At 46.4% G+C, this 15,587-nt stretch overlaps 1 protein-coding gene across 6 annotated transcripts in view; it reads right to left on the bottom strand.

Annotated features, from left to right (window-relative positions):
* Positions 1-6,090: 6,090 nt before the first annotated feature.
* The window catches only part of SUSD6 (sushi domain containing 6), a 94,939-nt gene continuing 85,442 nt past the window's right edge, over positions 6,091-15,587 (bottom strand). For all 6 annotated transcript variants that reach the window (XM_040068495.2, XM_040068498.2, XM_040068493.2 and 3 more), the window contains 3 exons: positions 14,865-15,003; positions 13,312-13,733; positions 6,091-12,318 (listed from right to left, as the gene is read on the bottom strand). In XM_040068495.2, coding sequence (XP_039924429.1) covers positions 12,293-12,318; positions 13,312-13,733; positions 14,865-15,003 — 587 coding nt within the window. In that variant the 3' untranslated portion in view covers positions 6,091-12,292. The remainder of the gene's footprint in view (positions 12,319-13,311; positions 13,734-14,864; positions 15,004-15,587) is intronic.

Below are 15,587 nucleotides of genomic sequence, written 5' to 3' on the forward strand. Positions count from 1 at the left end.
AAGCACAAAAGTTCTCTTGTGACTGCTGTCAAATTCAGGCATTGAATGGCAAGGAGGGGAAGCGCAGGCACAGGCTATTTCGGACAGGCAGAAAGCTGGAAGACAAAGAGCCTGGCAGGTCGGTCCATTCTTCATTACTTGCTCTATGTCCTCACCACCACCTTCTACCTTTCCACAGAAAAATATGTCCCCTCCCCAGGGCAGAGACAGGCCAAGAACCTCAGTTGCTGCTGCTCCCTGTGGGCAGTCGCTTCAGTTTAACAAGTGACATTACAAGGCACTTTATTTTTTGTCTGTCTAACCCGTATTTATGTTTCAGAATTTCTCCTGTCACATTAAGTTACAAGCCCTTGAAGTAGGATAAAGACTCCTTTTTCCTCCCTGGGGACTGTTCCTTTTGGATACTAATAACAACCTTCCTTAGCTGTCCCTGCACATCTGAGATAACACATTTATCCCTTTTCATCTTTTCTTGTAAGTCCTTCCAGCCTCTGATAATTTCATGCGTCTTATGTGACCCTTGCTTTGTTTTATCCATGTCTTAGACTCAGCTGCAGGACAGCTAATAAAACTGATAAATATCACAATGCTTAAATACGCTGGTGCTCCCACAGGTGCCTCCCCACCCCTCCTCATCTGTCGGTGGGAGGGTCTCTCCTAGAGGCTCAGGGGCCTTTTCTTCAGGCTGTTACAAGGCTGGCCTGATCAACCTTTGCTGCTCTGGGCTGTGCTGCTGAGAGGAAGAAAATGAACTCCCTGTCTGGTGAAAAATGCTCTCCATGACAGCTCCACTGTCCAACTGAGATGGAAATATGGGCATAAAGCACTGCCTCTGGCAGGCAGCTTCATGGCAGAGGAAAAGAGTGACTCGGGGAAATACCAATGGGCTCTGCACTCAAAGCGTAACATGCTGTAACCAAACTGTATACACAGGGAAACTGAAGTGTTTCTGACAGCTTCAATCCTATTTTGGGTTGAGTTTTTGTTTCGTTCGGTTTTTTGGGGTTTGGGGGGTTTTTTTGTTTTTTTTTTTTTTCCCAATGCTAGAACAACAAAAGGAAGAAGAAAGGAAATAAAGAAGAGCATTAAAAAAATATTCCCTATTTAAAGAAAATACACTTTTAAAGGGGATTTGGTTTTGGTTTTTTGTTTTTTGTTTTACCAAATCCTTTTCACACTCAAGGAAGAAAAGAGTAGTTTTATGCTTAAACTGACATCCCTAATTTCAAAGGTAAAAGTAGCCATGCCTATGTAATAGCTGGATGCTTCATGATCTAGGCTCCACACTCTAGTAGATAGGTAGGTACACAGATGAAAATTCAGGCAAGATCTGCCTTGGGTGACTATGAAGCACCAGCCACAAGACAATATCACATAAGCTTCTGAAAGAGGGAATAAAAATCCTCACCAAATGATTATGCTCCATTCTTGTTAAGCACGTTTTTGACTTCAACAGCTAAATAACATACTGGCTCACAGCTGCTTTATTTAAAGTTTCATTGATCTTACTCTGTTGGGAGCTTATAATGAATACCAGATCCCATACCCCTTATATTTTCTACAGAGACGGGCAGAAGAAAAACACTTAAAACAAGGCAAGCTTTCTTTGAGAAACAGGGGAAGGCGGGAATCCCCCTCAAGCAGTAATATTCCCCTGCTCCCTCACCAGACTAAAAAGGAGACACATAAAAGTTATTTATAACTTCTTTTTCTTGGTTATGGAACCCAATAAAATAAGAAAGATGTTTTGGACTTTAAAAAGCAAAAAAATCTTACTTTGTGTTTTTGAAAATTTCAGAGGAAACTGCATCAATTGCCCAGAAAGTCATCGTGTTTGGAGAATTTATTAACTCAGTCATTAACCTGCATGGCAAAGCATCTCCTCTGTGCCCCAAGAGATCATGTTTGGGTTGCAGTGTCACCCCTGACACTCCCTGAGAGAGACTGGAAAGAGTGCTTTCTCTTCCCCCATTTCCATCCCTTCCTTACCCCCTTGGCTTCAGGGAGCAATAAGAACCTGCTGGTGGATTCGTGCTTCTGGGGGAGGGGTCAAAATGCAGCGGTGTTAGGCATCCTCAGAAACTACAAAAAGTAATCCCAGGTGTAAAGCGAAAATGGCTTCATAGAAATACAGAACAGAGGGGAAAGCAAAGCAAGAAAAACATTTAATCTCCCTGAATCTCTCATAATTGTCTTTGTTAAATGCGTGAGGAAGCTGCAAAGCATTCTTGCTTCTCAACTCACTGGGACCAGGACCAGCCCATTAACTGATAAACCAACCCAAACAGCAGCACACTTTGTTCCCTATTGCACTAAGTAAGCAAGAAAACCTTATTCCACCGCCTTGGAGGCACAGCACCACGTGCCCCTGCATCCAGACCCCTCCCACACTCCACTGCATTTTTACCACCTTCTTCTGAAATTCCTAATTTTGCTGCCAAAACGCAGCAAAGAAAGGCAACCTCCCTGCACGACTGCCAGTCCCCAGTGACCTTTCTTAGGCTGGGAATACCAGGGCCTCCATTTGATCCCCAAGGGCAGGGCCCTGAGTGGTTTGTCTCAAACCCATTAGCCACAGGGCAGAGTAAGAAGAGAGAGATTATGTAGCAGGGGCTGCCCCTGGCATTAGGCTCCACCATGAGGATAATCGACATCTCTGAATTATCATTTCAGTCATTCCCTTTGGGCACAGCCTGGCTGGAATAAAGGGGCCATCCCTCTCTCACCACTTGCAGAACAAGCAGGAGCTCACAGCTAAAGCAGAAGTCTGGAAGAAGACATGGGGAAGGTGTCATTAAAAGCATTTGTTCCCTGCCCACAACACAGCCTCTGGTATGACCTGGAGAAGGTTACTTCAGTTTTCTGTGCTTTCTTTTTCCCTCTCCATCAACAAGGGCAGTGTGGGTCTTCCCATTCCCAGAGATGCCATAAAGATAAAATTCCCAGTTATTTGTAAAACTGTTGAAAAAGCACAGGCAGGCTTTAAGAGAAGTACTGAAGAGTTTCACTAACAAATCAACAATTTTAAAGCTTCCTGGAGGAAGCAATTATTTGGAGCCAGGTTACATTTATGAGGGGAAACACAGACCATAGGATGGTAACAGTTCTATCTTGCAGAGTTGAATCCAAGATAATAAATCTCCAGGAAACATCTGTTACAAGGACATTTCTATCATCCTGTGCAGGCAGCTCATGGAGATGGAGGAAAGTTGTTTGTGCAAGTTTGGAGTCCTGTCACCCACAGGAAGGCCTATACTGCCCTGCAGCACCCAGGGAGGAGAGCACGAAATGGGAAACCCAGCATAGCTGCACCCTTGGGTACTAAGCTTCCACTTCTGGCTCCCATCCAGGAGCTGGCTCCATAGGAAAACTCTGCTACTCCCAAATCTGGCATGAGAAGACTTTAAATGAGGGTTTAAAGATGAACACTATGCACTTTCTAATTATGGGTAACATCTTAGCCCTTGTTAATGGAGGATCTGCCTGATGGGCAGAGCAGGGGCAGAAGCAAATCCAGCAAAACAGCAGCAGCTCTGCCCAGTCCAGCCACCAGCACCCCCAGCTGCCACTGACCTGTCAGGAAAGTCATGCACCGCCACTGCCAGCTCTCCTCTCCCCCTTGTCCTCTCACCCCCAGCTGCCACTGAACCCGATGAATAGGACATGTCTCCCTGGTATCCAGAGGATGCTCCAGCCCACAACAGCTCCCTCCTCCTTCCCTGAGCACCAGCTCTGTGCCCAGTGAGTGGCTGCCCAAGCTGCTGGGTGCTGTGGTTTGACGTGTGAGGACAACGGAGAGCATGTCTGTCCCATGAAGTGGATGCCCCACCTCACTGGGATACATGAGTCTGGAAGATAAACCCTGCATGCCACACAGAGCTGCTAAACTCAGCATGGTATCACACATCAACCACTGAAGAGCTGCCGGATCGGAGGGACGTGTCCGGACAAGGAGTCAAGGGTGTTTGTGCCTTGAATACTGGAACCAGTCTGTGCCCTCTTGCTCCAAATTCTGTTTTTTCCTCATTGATAAAAATGAAAAGCCTGCGCTACGGTCCACAGATGCACCATGGGCTCAACACCTTATGCCAATGTATCCTCAGGGCTGCTCAGCTCTGCCTGTGTCTCACAGAAGGTTAGGGTGAGGAGTTTGCTGGTAAACATCACCGTCCTGTAAAAGGTTACAGAGACTTGGGAAGTCCATTGCGTGTGCTTTCCCATCCTTTCCTGTGCACCCCAGCTTGGTGCCAAGAGAGACCATTCAGTTTTGCCAAGCACCACAGCCGATGAGGAATGAGGGCTGGCAGCGTGTCCTGGCCCCTCTGCTCTCCTCTCCAGTGACAGCACCGTACGGGATCCTCTGCACAGCCCTGGCAGGTGAGCAGCGCGCTAACGCTTCGTGAAGCACGGGGCTTGTTGGCGCGCAGCCTGCTGGCATTCCTCTTTCGGGAGGGGGAGTCTGCATTTGCACCAAGTCCCTAACAAGAAGTCAGCGGCTGGGGGAGCTCTTGGCGCAGGGGAGGGTCCCGGCCGGGGCAGCGCTGCGGTACCTGCAGGGCAAAGCTTTCCCACGGTGGCGCTGCGGCTCGCGGCAAAGAACTGCGGCCGGGGCTCTCCGTCCTGCGCCGGGTTAAAGCACGCGGCCGCTCCGGCCCTGGTGTGCCCCTGCACCATCCGCGTGTGCGGAGCATCCTGTCTGGGAGCCAAGCAGTGCGGTGCGCCGGCTGGCAGGCCCATCGATCCCCTTTCCTGAGCGAGTTGCTCAAAGAGGCTTTGTGGCGCGGTCAGTCCTTGCGGCGAGGCTGCTCTTCTGCAAGCAGGGATGTCCTCCGTGCCCCGGCCTTTTCGCTCTTCCCCCAAAGGGCCGACTGTCAAGGAAGACTGCCCAGACCACCCACCGCAGGCTGGCTTCCCTCAGGCGTTTCTCCCGCTGTCATTTGTCATTGCCCGTACAAACCAGAGGTGACAAATAATTTTCCAACGTGTCAAGAAGGGCGCATTCCTGGTTGCCGGAACTGCTGGCAGGAGACCATCGCGCAGTGAAAAACAATAATTAAAAACAATTCCGGGAGGCCAATGACGCCCACTTGTCAAGTCTCTGGTACAGGGAGGTATGCACACACCAGGGAGCTCCAGTTTCGCAGTAGAAAAATTACGGTAAGATCTGCTTGCTGTGTGGGAATAATTTTTGAAGCAAATGGAAATAGGAGGAAGGTAGATGTCACCTCTACCCTTCTTTAACCAGGCTGTTCCTTCCCAAAGAATAAAAATCATGTCTATAATTACACAAAAATCTTAACATCTTTGAGGACTGTTTGAACAAGCTGGACAAAAGGATCTCCTCCCTCCTTCCCTATTACATTACTGACAGATTCTGCTAAAAGAAAGAAACAGCACGCTTGCCTGAAAAGGTAGTTACCTTAGTTCTTGAAGCAAAGCAAACAATAAAAATAGTAATGGACCATATATTGCACTGAAAGAACAATGAGTGTCTGCTCCTCTGCAGTTTCTGCTTCCCCCACCCTCCCAATGCAGCGCAACTACAGGAGGGAAGAGCCGAGCCTGCGCCAGCCTCCCCTCTACACCCACAGATGCACTAACCCATGTGTTTGTGGATCTCTCTAATGTCTCCTGTACTGTCCTGTTACCCACTTGGGATTATTATTTCACCCATGAAAGCTATCTCCCCTCCAAAAACAGCACTCTCTTCCTATACATACTGTTCTCATACAGACTCAAAGATTAATAAGCTATTTATTATATTTACCCTGTCTTCCTCTCTGAAATCCACTCATACCGTACATAATCTCTTTAAACCTTTCCCCCCTGCCCAGCCTGGTCTCATTCCTCAAGGAATTCTATCCAAGCACACCGAAGGCAGCTTTTGCTTCCGAACTTGGAAACATGATCCCTCTAAGGAGGTGCCAACTCTGAACCTCTCTTCCCCAAGCCACTTGAGCTTCCCTAGGTTTAGCTTCATCCTGGTTTTCACAACTGCAACATATTCATTAATGATCTGCTAGATTTCCAGGCCACAAGGCCTAAGCAGTTAAAAAAAAAACCCAAAACCAAACACAAGAAATTACAGCTCACTTCAAAAGAATTTTTTTTTTTAATTTAGAAATGCAGTTATATACATAGAACAATTAAATTAAACTTTGTACAAATATTAAAATACTATCTTCACACCCACTGCAATGTACAGGATACCAGAAAATACATATAAAATAAAGCAAAATAAAACCAATAGAGTGACATCCTGCACAGCATCAGTTATGGTTTTAAATCCCACATATATATGGAGTACCATTCTGCAAATAATTCCATAGTGGTGCAATTCAGATAAAAAGAAAACACATATAGGAAAGAAAAGATTAATGCAGAAAGGCAATCAAGCTCCCCTTACACTTGCATCAGCAACTACCAGCAGTCTACCCACCAAATCATAGGACTACTGCTTCACAGACAACTTCACTGTTTCCTTTTGGAAGGAAGCAACTTAGAGAATCTGAACTAAAATGTTTTCCAGCACAACTCAGCTGCCTCTGTCTGTTCTCACTCAAGGACAGAAGCAAAAGCATAGCTTACGGAAAGCATATGCAGAGCATCAATACGTGTTCTGGTGGGTACACAGATCTGAACATCACCTGCAGAGGGTTCAGTTTGAAAGCAGTGCTGAACACAGGGCCCCGAAGTGTGGGAAGTGGCGTGTTCTGCCCTGGTGTGCTAGGACTGGAAAAAGGCTTACTTCTTGTATAAAAATACACCTTAAAATGAAGCCCGCTCTAGGAAACCTCTTTGCACTTTCAAAGCCTATAGTAGAGAAAAACTGTTTTCTAATGAAGTTCTTCTGCAAGCAAAGGTTTTCACACAGAGCAAATTCAATCTGCTGTTCCCTGGTAAGGACTGAAGGGTGAGGACGGGGTGAGGCAGGATGTGCAAAATAAATGGGATTTATTGCATTTATATACAAAAAAACAAAGTGAAATTTATTTAAATAGTTATCTGGATAGAGTAACAAGGCAGTTTTTTGTTTAAACTGCTATCAGAACAGTAAAACCACATTTTTTGCAAGTATGTTCTAAAAAGGTCAGCAAGGACAGCCCAGTGTCTCCAACCAGTTGTACACTAATCACTTTTTTATACAGCAAGCCTGCTGGTGTATGCTAAATCATCTAACAAAGCACAAGCTTCCTTACAACCTGGTCATTATTGCATTAGCTCATTAGCCTGCAGTAAACCTCTGTCTTCAGCTCTTCCTTAGACAACTCCTTGTGTTCCCTTTTCTGTGCTGCAAATGACTTAACTATCCCAGATTGTTTCCAATGGCTGAGCCAGTTGCTCTCTTAGCCCCACTTCTCAGTATTGACCCAAGACATCCACCTCAGGGAGCATCTTAGGATGTTTCTTCCCAAAGCATGTGGAACAGATTTCTTCCTTCCTGAGTTCTCCACACACTGAAAGGCCAAATTAAGACTCCAGCTGCAGTAAACAATTCACCACACCGGAGCTGAAAAGCCAAAGACAAACCTCAGTAAAGATGTCCAAGGGGTGAAAAGCACTCTGCTTGCTGAGTACACATTCTGCTACCCAGCAACTTCCCTGGTGGTTAAAGATTAAAATGCATTAAGCTCTTCTCCCTGCCAAACTTGAGGTTTTATCTCAGCAACAACTCCAGAGGCTCACATGCTTCAGCGCATCTCTCCTTACTTAATTTTTCTGTATTCTGCAGTTAATGATGGGGAGGCACAAGCTATTTAAAGCCAGAACACACAAATCCCTCTGTCACCAGTACTGCTGACACCCTTCAAGGCTGCAGAAGGCTCTGACAGGGTCCAAGCTGGCTCACCATTTGAGGTGAGCTACATGATGCAGACCCTGACTGGCCCACTTCCCCATGGGTCACTGCCAACTTCATGTCCTGGTTCTCTCAGGCTGGTCCAGTTCTACAATGCTTGGGCTGTAAACACTGCAATGAGTTGCATTTATTTTTTTAAAAAGCTATTGAACTGGAAAGGAGCAAGGAAGTTTTTGTATTGCACATAATATCCTGAATTTCTGAAATGCCCTTTTCCCTCCCCCAACTATCAGACTCCAAAAATAATGGAAAGCCTTAAAATAAGTGCTATTTTTATTTTTCTCAATGTAATTAAATAATTTTCATGTTCTTGAATATCATAGGATCCAGCATGTATGACAGAGCATGAGATGATTATGTTGGGAGTGTTAAATAAGAAAAAATGCTTCCCTTTGATATCTTTTACCAGACATAGGTGGGGGAAGAAAATGTATGGAGACTGTGTCCCCATCGTGGGGAAAAAAACAAAAAAAACCAAAGAAAACAAACCCACCATTTACTGCATTATATTTTGCAAGGCTGAGCTTCTTAGCTTCCCATCCACAACACTGAGATCCGGGCTGCATCTACTTATGGCAAAATCCAGAGAGAACACACTCAGCTCAGAGATAATGAACACTCCTGAGGCGGAGTGCAGGTCACATCTGAGGGATCTTTAAGCTTCACGCCTTGCTCCCGTAAGTAAAGACAGGACTGTGCAAAGTAGGTTCTCCTATATCTCTACCCAAAGACTTCTCAGTCCTTCAGCTTCGGAGAATTAAAACAAACACGAATGAATAATAATCATCTGATAACCAGTAAAGTGAGGCCTTGCTCTCCCCTCCCCCTTGAAAAAGTTGTCAGACATCTTTTGGGTTCCTCCCCTGCTGTTTTACCTCATTTTATATGAAAATTAACTCTAAAGCTGAGGATGTAGATGAGCAGTGCGATGCCTCCCAACTGTGTTCCATAGTCTGGCTCACACAGATCCTCGGGGCCTGTTCCCACAAGATTTGCTGCAGGGAATAGAGCTCTTCTGCAGGATTTGGAATCATCAGATGGGATTATCATCCAGCACAGAGAGTGGCCTGGAAGCTGCTGGCTTCCCCTCAACAAGCCAAGAGAAGCTGCCTGTTTATGCTTGATCACAATAGCTACACTTGTGTATTTCTCTCCTCCACCTCCGCATTTCCCCCACTCGTTAGTAAAGCCATTTCCAACAATTTTTACAGAATCCAAAGCGCCAGATCCTGCACTTTGGCCACAACAACCCCCTGCAGTGCTACAGGCTGGGGGAAGAGCTGCTGGACAGCAGCCAGGCAGAAAAGGACCTGGGGTTTACTGACTGATGGCAGACTGAACATGCAGCCAGCATGTGCCCTAGAAGGCCAGTGGCATCCTGGCCTGTGTCAGGAGCGGTGTGGCCAGCAGGACCAGGGCAGTGATTGTCCCCCTGTACTGGGCACTGATGAGGCCCCACCTCGAGTGCTGTGTCCTGTTTAGGAACCCCCAATTTAGGAAGGGCACAGATGTTCGAATGTGTCCAGACAAGGGCAACAAGGCTGGTGAAGGGTCTGGAACACAAATCCTACGAGGAGGCTGAGGGAGCTGGGGTTGTTCAGCCAGGACAAGAGGAGGGTCAGGGAGACCTTATCACTCTCCACAACTCCCTGAAAGGAGGGTGTAGCCAGGTGGGGATTGGTCTCTTCTCCCAGGTAACCAGCGCCAGGACAAGAGGACCCAGTCTTAAGCTGCACCAGGGGAAGTTTAGGCTGGAGATTAGGAAGAAATTCTTCACAGAAAGGGTGATTAGGCATTTGAATGGGCTGCCCAGGGAGGTGGTGGAGTCACCATCCCTGGAGGTGGCACTCAGTGACACGGTCTAGTTGACAAAATGGTGTTCGGTCATAGGTTGGACTTGATGGTCATAAAGATCTTTTCCAACCTAGTTAATTCAGTGTGATTCTGTGAAATTAAAGCACTCCCCCTCTTTGTAGAGCTTGCTTCCTTTTCTTTCCCACCCAAATTGAAATTTCTCTCCCCAGCTGGGAGTTGCTTTTTTTACAACAGCAGAGAGGAGGCCAGGCCACAGAGGATGTGTTTTCTGCTGGTGCTGCAGGTGCTCGTCCAGAGCAAAGTCAGGCTTTGGGATCAGCTTCCAGCTTCTCCCACCAACCCAGCACTAGCACTGCTCCTTTCAGGAAGGCAACACATTCCCAACTTCTATACCTTGAATTGTTGAGGGTCAGTTTGAGCAGACAGGACCTTAAATGCATAAAAAGCAACTCCTGCTCCAAGCTGGTTAGGCAGCAGGAAAGTCACAAGACTTTCCTCCACAATCCCTTACCACTGCACTTGCTCAACTCCTCCAATAAACCAATGAAGGAGAATTTACTCAAGCTTAGACCATTTCCAACAGTCAAAAAGGTAAATACAATCACCCTGTGCTTATTTTTTAAAATTCCAATGGGAGATTTGTAAACAACATTTGTCCTCTACAGTGTTTGAAAAACTGAGACACCACAGCCCACTGTAAAATGACACAGGATTTTTACCACCCAAATTGAACAAAAAATACCTAAACCACCCAAATGGGATTTATCAAATTCTTCTGTTAATGCAAGGTAATGTGAGCAACAGGGAAGGATGATTAAAATACTATAATTTTAAATTAACACCCTTCTATAACAAGGATAGAGAAAAAAAAGGTTTCTTCCATCCACAGGCACACACTGTTCCATGCGTCCTGGCATTTAACAATTATTCAGGAAAAGGAATAGCAAATGTACAGCTGGACACTATGGCCAGTCCCCATTTCAAAGAACTGGAGCTAAGCCACAGTGATTTTATATGTAAAGATGTTGTATCATTTTTGTCAAGTGCTGTAATGTTTTTTTTTACTGTAGCAATGAGGATGAGGATAGTGAGGATTGTAAATCAAAAGCAAAGCAGCAAAGACAGCATCCCTGTTTACCTGTACATTACCACATGATGTGTAAGGCCATGACATTTTGCTCCTTCAACTCAAAAATGTAGCAGCTTCTCACAGGGCAAACACTTCCCTGGTTACTTCAAGACAGTTATGACAAGGTACATGCAGCATCTAAGAAGCCAGCTCTTCTTGCTGAAACCAATCCCATGGAACAGTATCCAGACCTCAGCGAGGAACCTTACAACCACCACAGCACTTGGACTGGACCATCTACCTTGGACAAATGCGGCTTCCTGCAGTTATAGAGTCCCAACACAGACAGTCTGACCTGCTGTAAATAACTGTGACAGGCAGGGGTACACATATTTCTGAATTTTCTCTTCCCTTCTACCAAACTTGAAACTTGAGACAATCCTCAAAACCTCAGGACTGAGCTGTGGTGTCTTCTAGCACTGCTGTCAGTGTACTTGACTTTCCCTCACAGCAACAGGCTGGCATTGTGTTTAGGAGAAGATTTACAAATGCTGCTTACCCCCAGCCACAAGGGAGGAGCCCTTCTCTATGGGCCCACTGGAGCCCACCAGGTTAAAACAGCAGACCCTTTGCTGTATGCAGCTAGGAAGACACACCAGCCTATGAGACGGCAGTTACCCAGGGTTCAAGTACCTACTGTGGCTGGAAAAGGAATTTGGGATTGCACTAATGGCACTAGGAATTCACTACTTATAGGCGTTTTTTTGTCTTGGTATTTTCAAACACCTGAACCTCTTCCAGTGGGCTGCACTGGTAGAGGAAGAAGGAGGAGACAGAAGTGATTTTCAGGAACCGACTCCTGCAGAGATGGGTCAGAGGGCATTCCTATGTTGGACTTCTCAGCCTTCAGTGCTTAAGCAATTCTCAGTGAACTGTTCCTGCACAGCTAAGCTGTCATAGAGCCCATCTCATCTGAGGCGCTTCTAGAGATCACAAGCTGCCCCTTAACTGCAACCCCTCCCAAGCCCGCTTTCAGTCCCAGGGAGGTGTTTTGTCCTGCCCTATCACAAAGAGGATGCTGGAAGAAGAGCCTATATAACATATATATGTATATTTAAATGTGTCTGCACCCAGCGAGCAAGCGGGTTTAGCCCCTGTTCTCTGGGCAGCAGAAGGGCTAGAAAGGCTGATAAGCTGCAACAAGCCGGTGTGAGGAGGAGAAAGGCACAAGAAAAGAGCAGCTCTTCAGAGACTGCTGTCAAACATCTGGCTGGGAAAGAGGAGAGGAGAGCTCAAATCCACTCTGTTCCTTGAGCCCCTGATGCTGATGGAATGGGGAAGCCAGCGCTGCACCAACTCCACTGGTGCATCCAGGAGGCAACCTGGCGACATCCTTTGGATCTTCAGCTGAGGGCATCTCTTCTTGGAGGTATCCAGGGTACAGCTTGCGAGGATGGGGAAGACTGCACAGAGTGCTTCTGTCCCAAAGGCAGGGAGAGGGGAGGAGGAAGAAATCCAAGATGGAGCAGACTAGACAAACACAGCAGACCTCATGCTTCCTTCAATAAGGGAATATCTGAACAGCGGGGAGAGAGGAAAAAAAAAGAAAAAGTAGTCAAACTTCTCCAGTTCAACACACATCACAAAAATTACTATTGGAAACAAGATAGGCTCCCACTTTCATAGGATGACGATGCAGTGGTCTCCCTCTCATCACATCACAGCAGAAAGGAACTCTAGAGGACTCTACTCCAACCTGCCTCTGAGAGTCGGGCCATCACCAGCCCTAGCCTCAAAAAACTCCAAGGACAGAGATTCCATCACCACTCTGGGTGTCTATCCGGTCCTGCATTACCCTCCTGGTGCAAAGTATTTCTTAATACCATGGACAGGGGAAGTTCTGCCCTGATCTATCTACAGGCCTACATTTCTTGCCTAAAACACAGCAGTCCATGCAAAAGCAACCTTAAGCTACAGCTTCACATCAGCTCTGGCATTGCAAAGCCACTTCCCTTCAGGACAGTACAGAAGTAAGGGTGAAAGATGTTTTGACTGTTCAACAGACTTGCCCCCTACAGTAAGTTCAAGCACATTCCTCTTAGGTCTTGCAGGCTAAGGCTGCAGCACTGAATGCTTTGTGGCAGAAAGCTGCTTACTAAAACAGTCTAAAAATTAGGCAGCCCAAACATTACAGAAGGTTTGTATTCTAAGCATGTCCTCCCACTCTCACCAAATTAGTTTCCACAAACACAGTTATTTTACTGCTTTTGCACTGTGATGCTGGAGACTGGATTTCTCTGAAAATCCTTTGCTAAAACAAGAGTTAACAGTAGACAATTTTGCTCAGACTGCCCTAGGCTCCCAGACTCAGAACACTGAATTCTTCAGAAGATATCAAATACCACTTACATGTTTAAGAGGTGGAACGTGCTATAGAGACTGGATCTTTTCAAAAGCTGCTCCAGTGGCAGACACACATAGGGCATCCCTTGTCATTTTTCACCCTAGTCAACTGCAGAACCTTCTCTTAAAATGGTCTCATTTAGTGCTCCTTGCACAAGTCACTTACCATCTGTGTATTCCTCAGAGGAAGTGAGTGATAAAAGGCTCTGTATGTCACTGCTTTCTGAATCTTGGACCTCTTTGTGTACAGGTCTACTGTTAGCCATGCCAGCTACCCAGGAAGAGGTAGCAGCCTGATGCACAAGAACAGTTTCAGAACGCTGAGAGCCGCTGGCTTCACACAGCCCAGAACGTCCTGGAGCTTCATCTTCTCTTTCAAAGGTATTGTGAGCCCCTTGGTCTGGCTGCTGCATCTCTCTGGGTCCATTCTGTCCAGCTCCCTCCGAGAGCACGATCTGCACTCGGGAGTCCGAGGGTGGAACGCAATTCCCTGTGCTGCCATATACTGCTTCTTCATAGGACGGCAAGGCCACTTGAACACCATCCACCATAATAGAGACCTGATCTCCAGACACACCTTGGTCTCGCCTCAAAAAAAAAAAAAAGGAACAAAGACGGGGGAAGAGAAAAAAAAAAATCAACTTGAGTATTTATTTTACTATATATACCTTAACAAGATCTCCAGTAACCTCCCATAGCAGAACTCTAACTCCCACAATTTAGGGAGGGACAGAAACTTGAATGGTGGTTTAACAAGGTCAAGCAAGCACAGGCTTGGAGCCTGCTGTGAATTGCCATTAAACGTGAGTAGGGGCTGGCTGTAATTCATGGCATCTGATGGATTTAAGAGCAAGAGCTGAAAAGGTTACAATGCTTCCCCTCCTCACTTACCTCCACAGCTAAATTTGACAAAGGTCATGACTCAGCTCCATGCTTTTGGCAAAGAGCACTGTTGATTCCAGCCTGGTGCACTGCTACATTCCACAACACCCAGCACTGTCTGTTCCGCTGCCTCTGCTGCCAGCCCGATAACCTCTGGCAGGTTGGAGAAGACAGCTCTGGCACATCATGAATCACCTGGCCTCATAAGGCCTATGAGAAAATTTTTCATTTCTAGTAGTTAGGGCCTTTTCAGAAGAGGGCAAACTCCAGGGCCCCACCTCTCAACCTCCCCACTGCTGGAGTGCCTGCCTCAGCTGGCAGCAATGTTAGGGCTGTGTCCTTCCTCTCACCCACAAACCCTGGCCAGGAGGGTTCTCCTCCTGCAGCAGAGAAGGATGACAGACTTGCACATGTATCTAAAGAGCAGTACTGCCTAATTTCGGGTACACAGGACCTCAGTCTGGGGAAAATACACATGTATACACCCAGATGGACTTCAGTAACTGTCCAAGACTAGAAGAGGTAGAAAACTCATCTATAGCCAGGCTATTAAGTATCATAGCTTTCCATTCAAAACCAAGGCAAAAGCATGAGGAAATCACACCTTGGGTGACACGTAAGAATGGGGGCTGCAGGTGGAATCACAGACCATTTCAGAAAAGCACTGGATCAGTAGTATGGGGCAGAGATGTCACTGAGGCAATGAAAAGAGGAACAGAGAAGCGAGGAGCTAAGTTGCTCCAAAATGACGGGCGGTCTCACCCAACTACCTGAATGGGTTTCTATTGCAAAGAAGCAGGGTGCCTCAGAGCCCCTCCAAACCCCAGCCACACCTACCTGCTGTGATGGAATGACTTCAGCTTTGGCTGCAGCAAAACAAACAGCACTACTAACAGCAGAATCAGGGCGACAGAGCTTGCTGTGGAGGCTACTATGGACAGCGTGGGCACTCCAATTGTTGGAGGAGAGTCCTTTTCTACAAAACCAAGGGGAATACAAGGTAAAATGAGGAACTGCCATAGAGAAGGAAAAACATTCACACTGTTACTCAGGACTTAATCCTGGGTGCGTGTGTGAGGAGCCCAAGTTTCCCATACAAGCAAGACACACCACCATCTCAGTTTACAGCTCAATCTGACACCTCTCCATCAGCTGTAAAGGGAACCCAAAATAAAACAGGCACATACCAGGGGCCTTTGGAAAAACACAGAGCAAACAGAAAAGCAGTGCAAGCAGGCCATGGGAACTGACAGATGGTGGTAAGGGTCATGTTATATATAGATCTCCCTTAGCAAAAGCTAGAGAATGTCATGATGTCACCAGCAAGGCAAATAATTGTCTAGCACAATAAGCATCATATTTTAGGCCAAACAATCGAAAAAGTTCCAAAAACCAGTTTTTCTCAACTAATGTAACAGCCTTGCAAAGAAGGGCGAAAGTCAACTGGCTGGGTATTATTATGCACTTATTATAATTAAGACACAGAAAATATTAAGTTTCTCTCTCACACAAACATATGCCAGAGGACAGAGAAGGAAGGCGGATGTTGTTTCAGGGTGC

Source organism: Hirundo rustica, chromosome 6, assembly GCF_015227805.2.
Source record: "Hirundo rustica isolate bHirRus1 chromosome 6, bHirRus1.pri.v3, whole genome shotgun sequence".
In the NCBI taxonomy this organism is placed as follows: domain Eukaryota; kingdom Metazoa; phylum Chordata; class Aves; order Passeriformes; family Hirundinidae; genus Hirundo; species Hirundo rustica.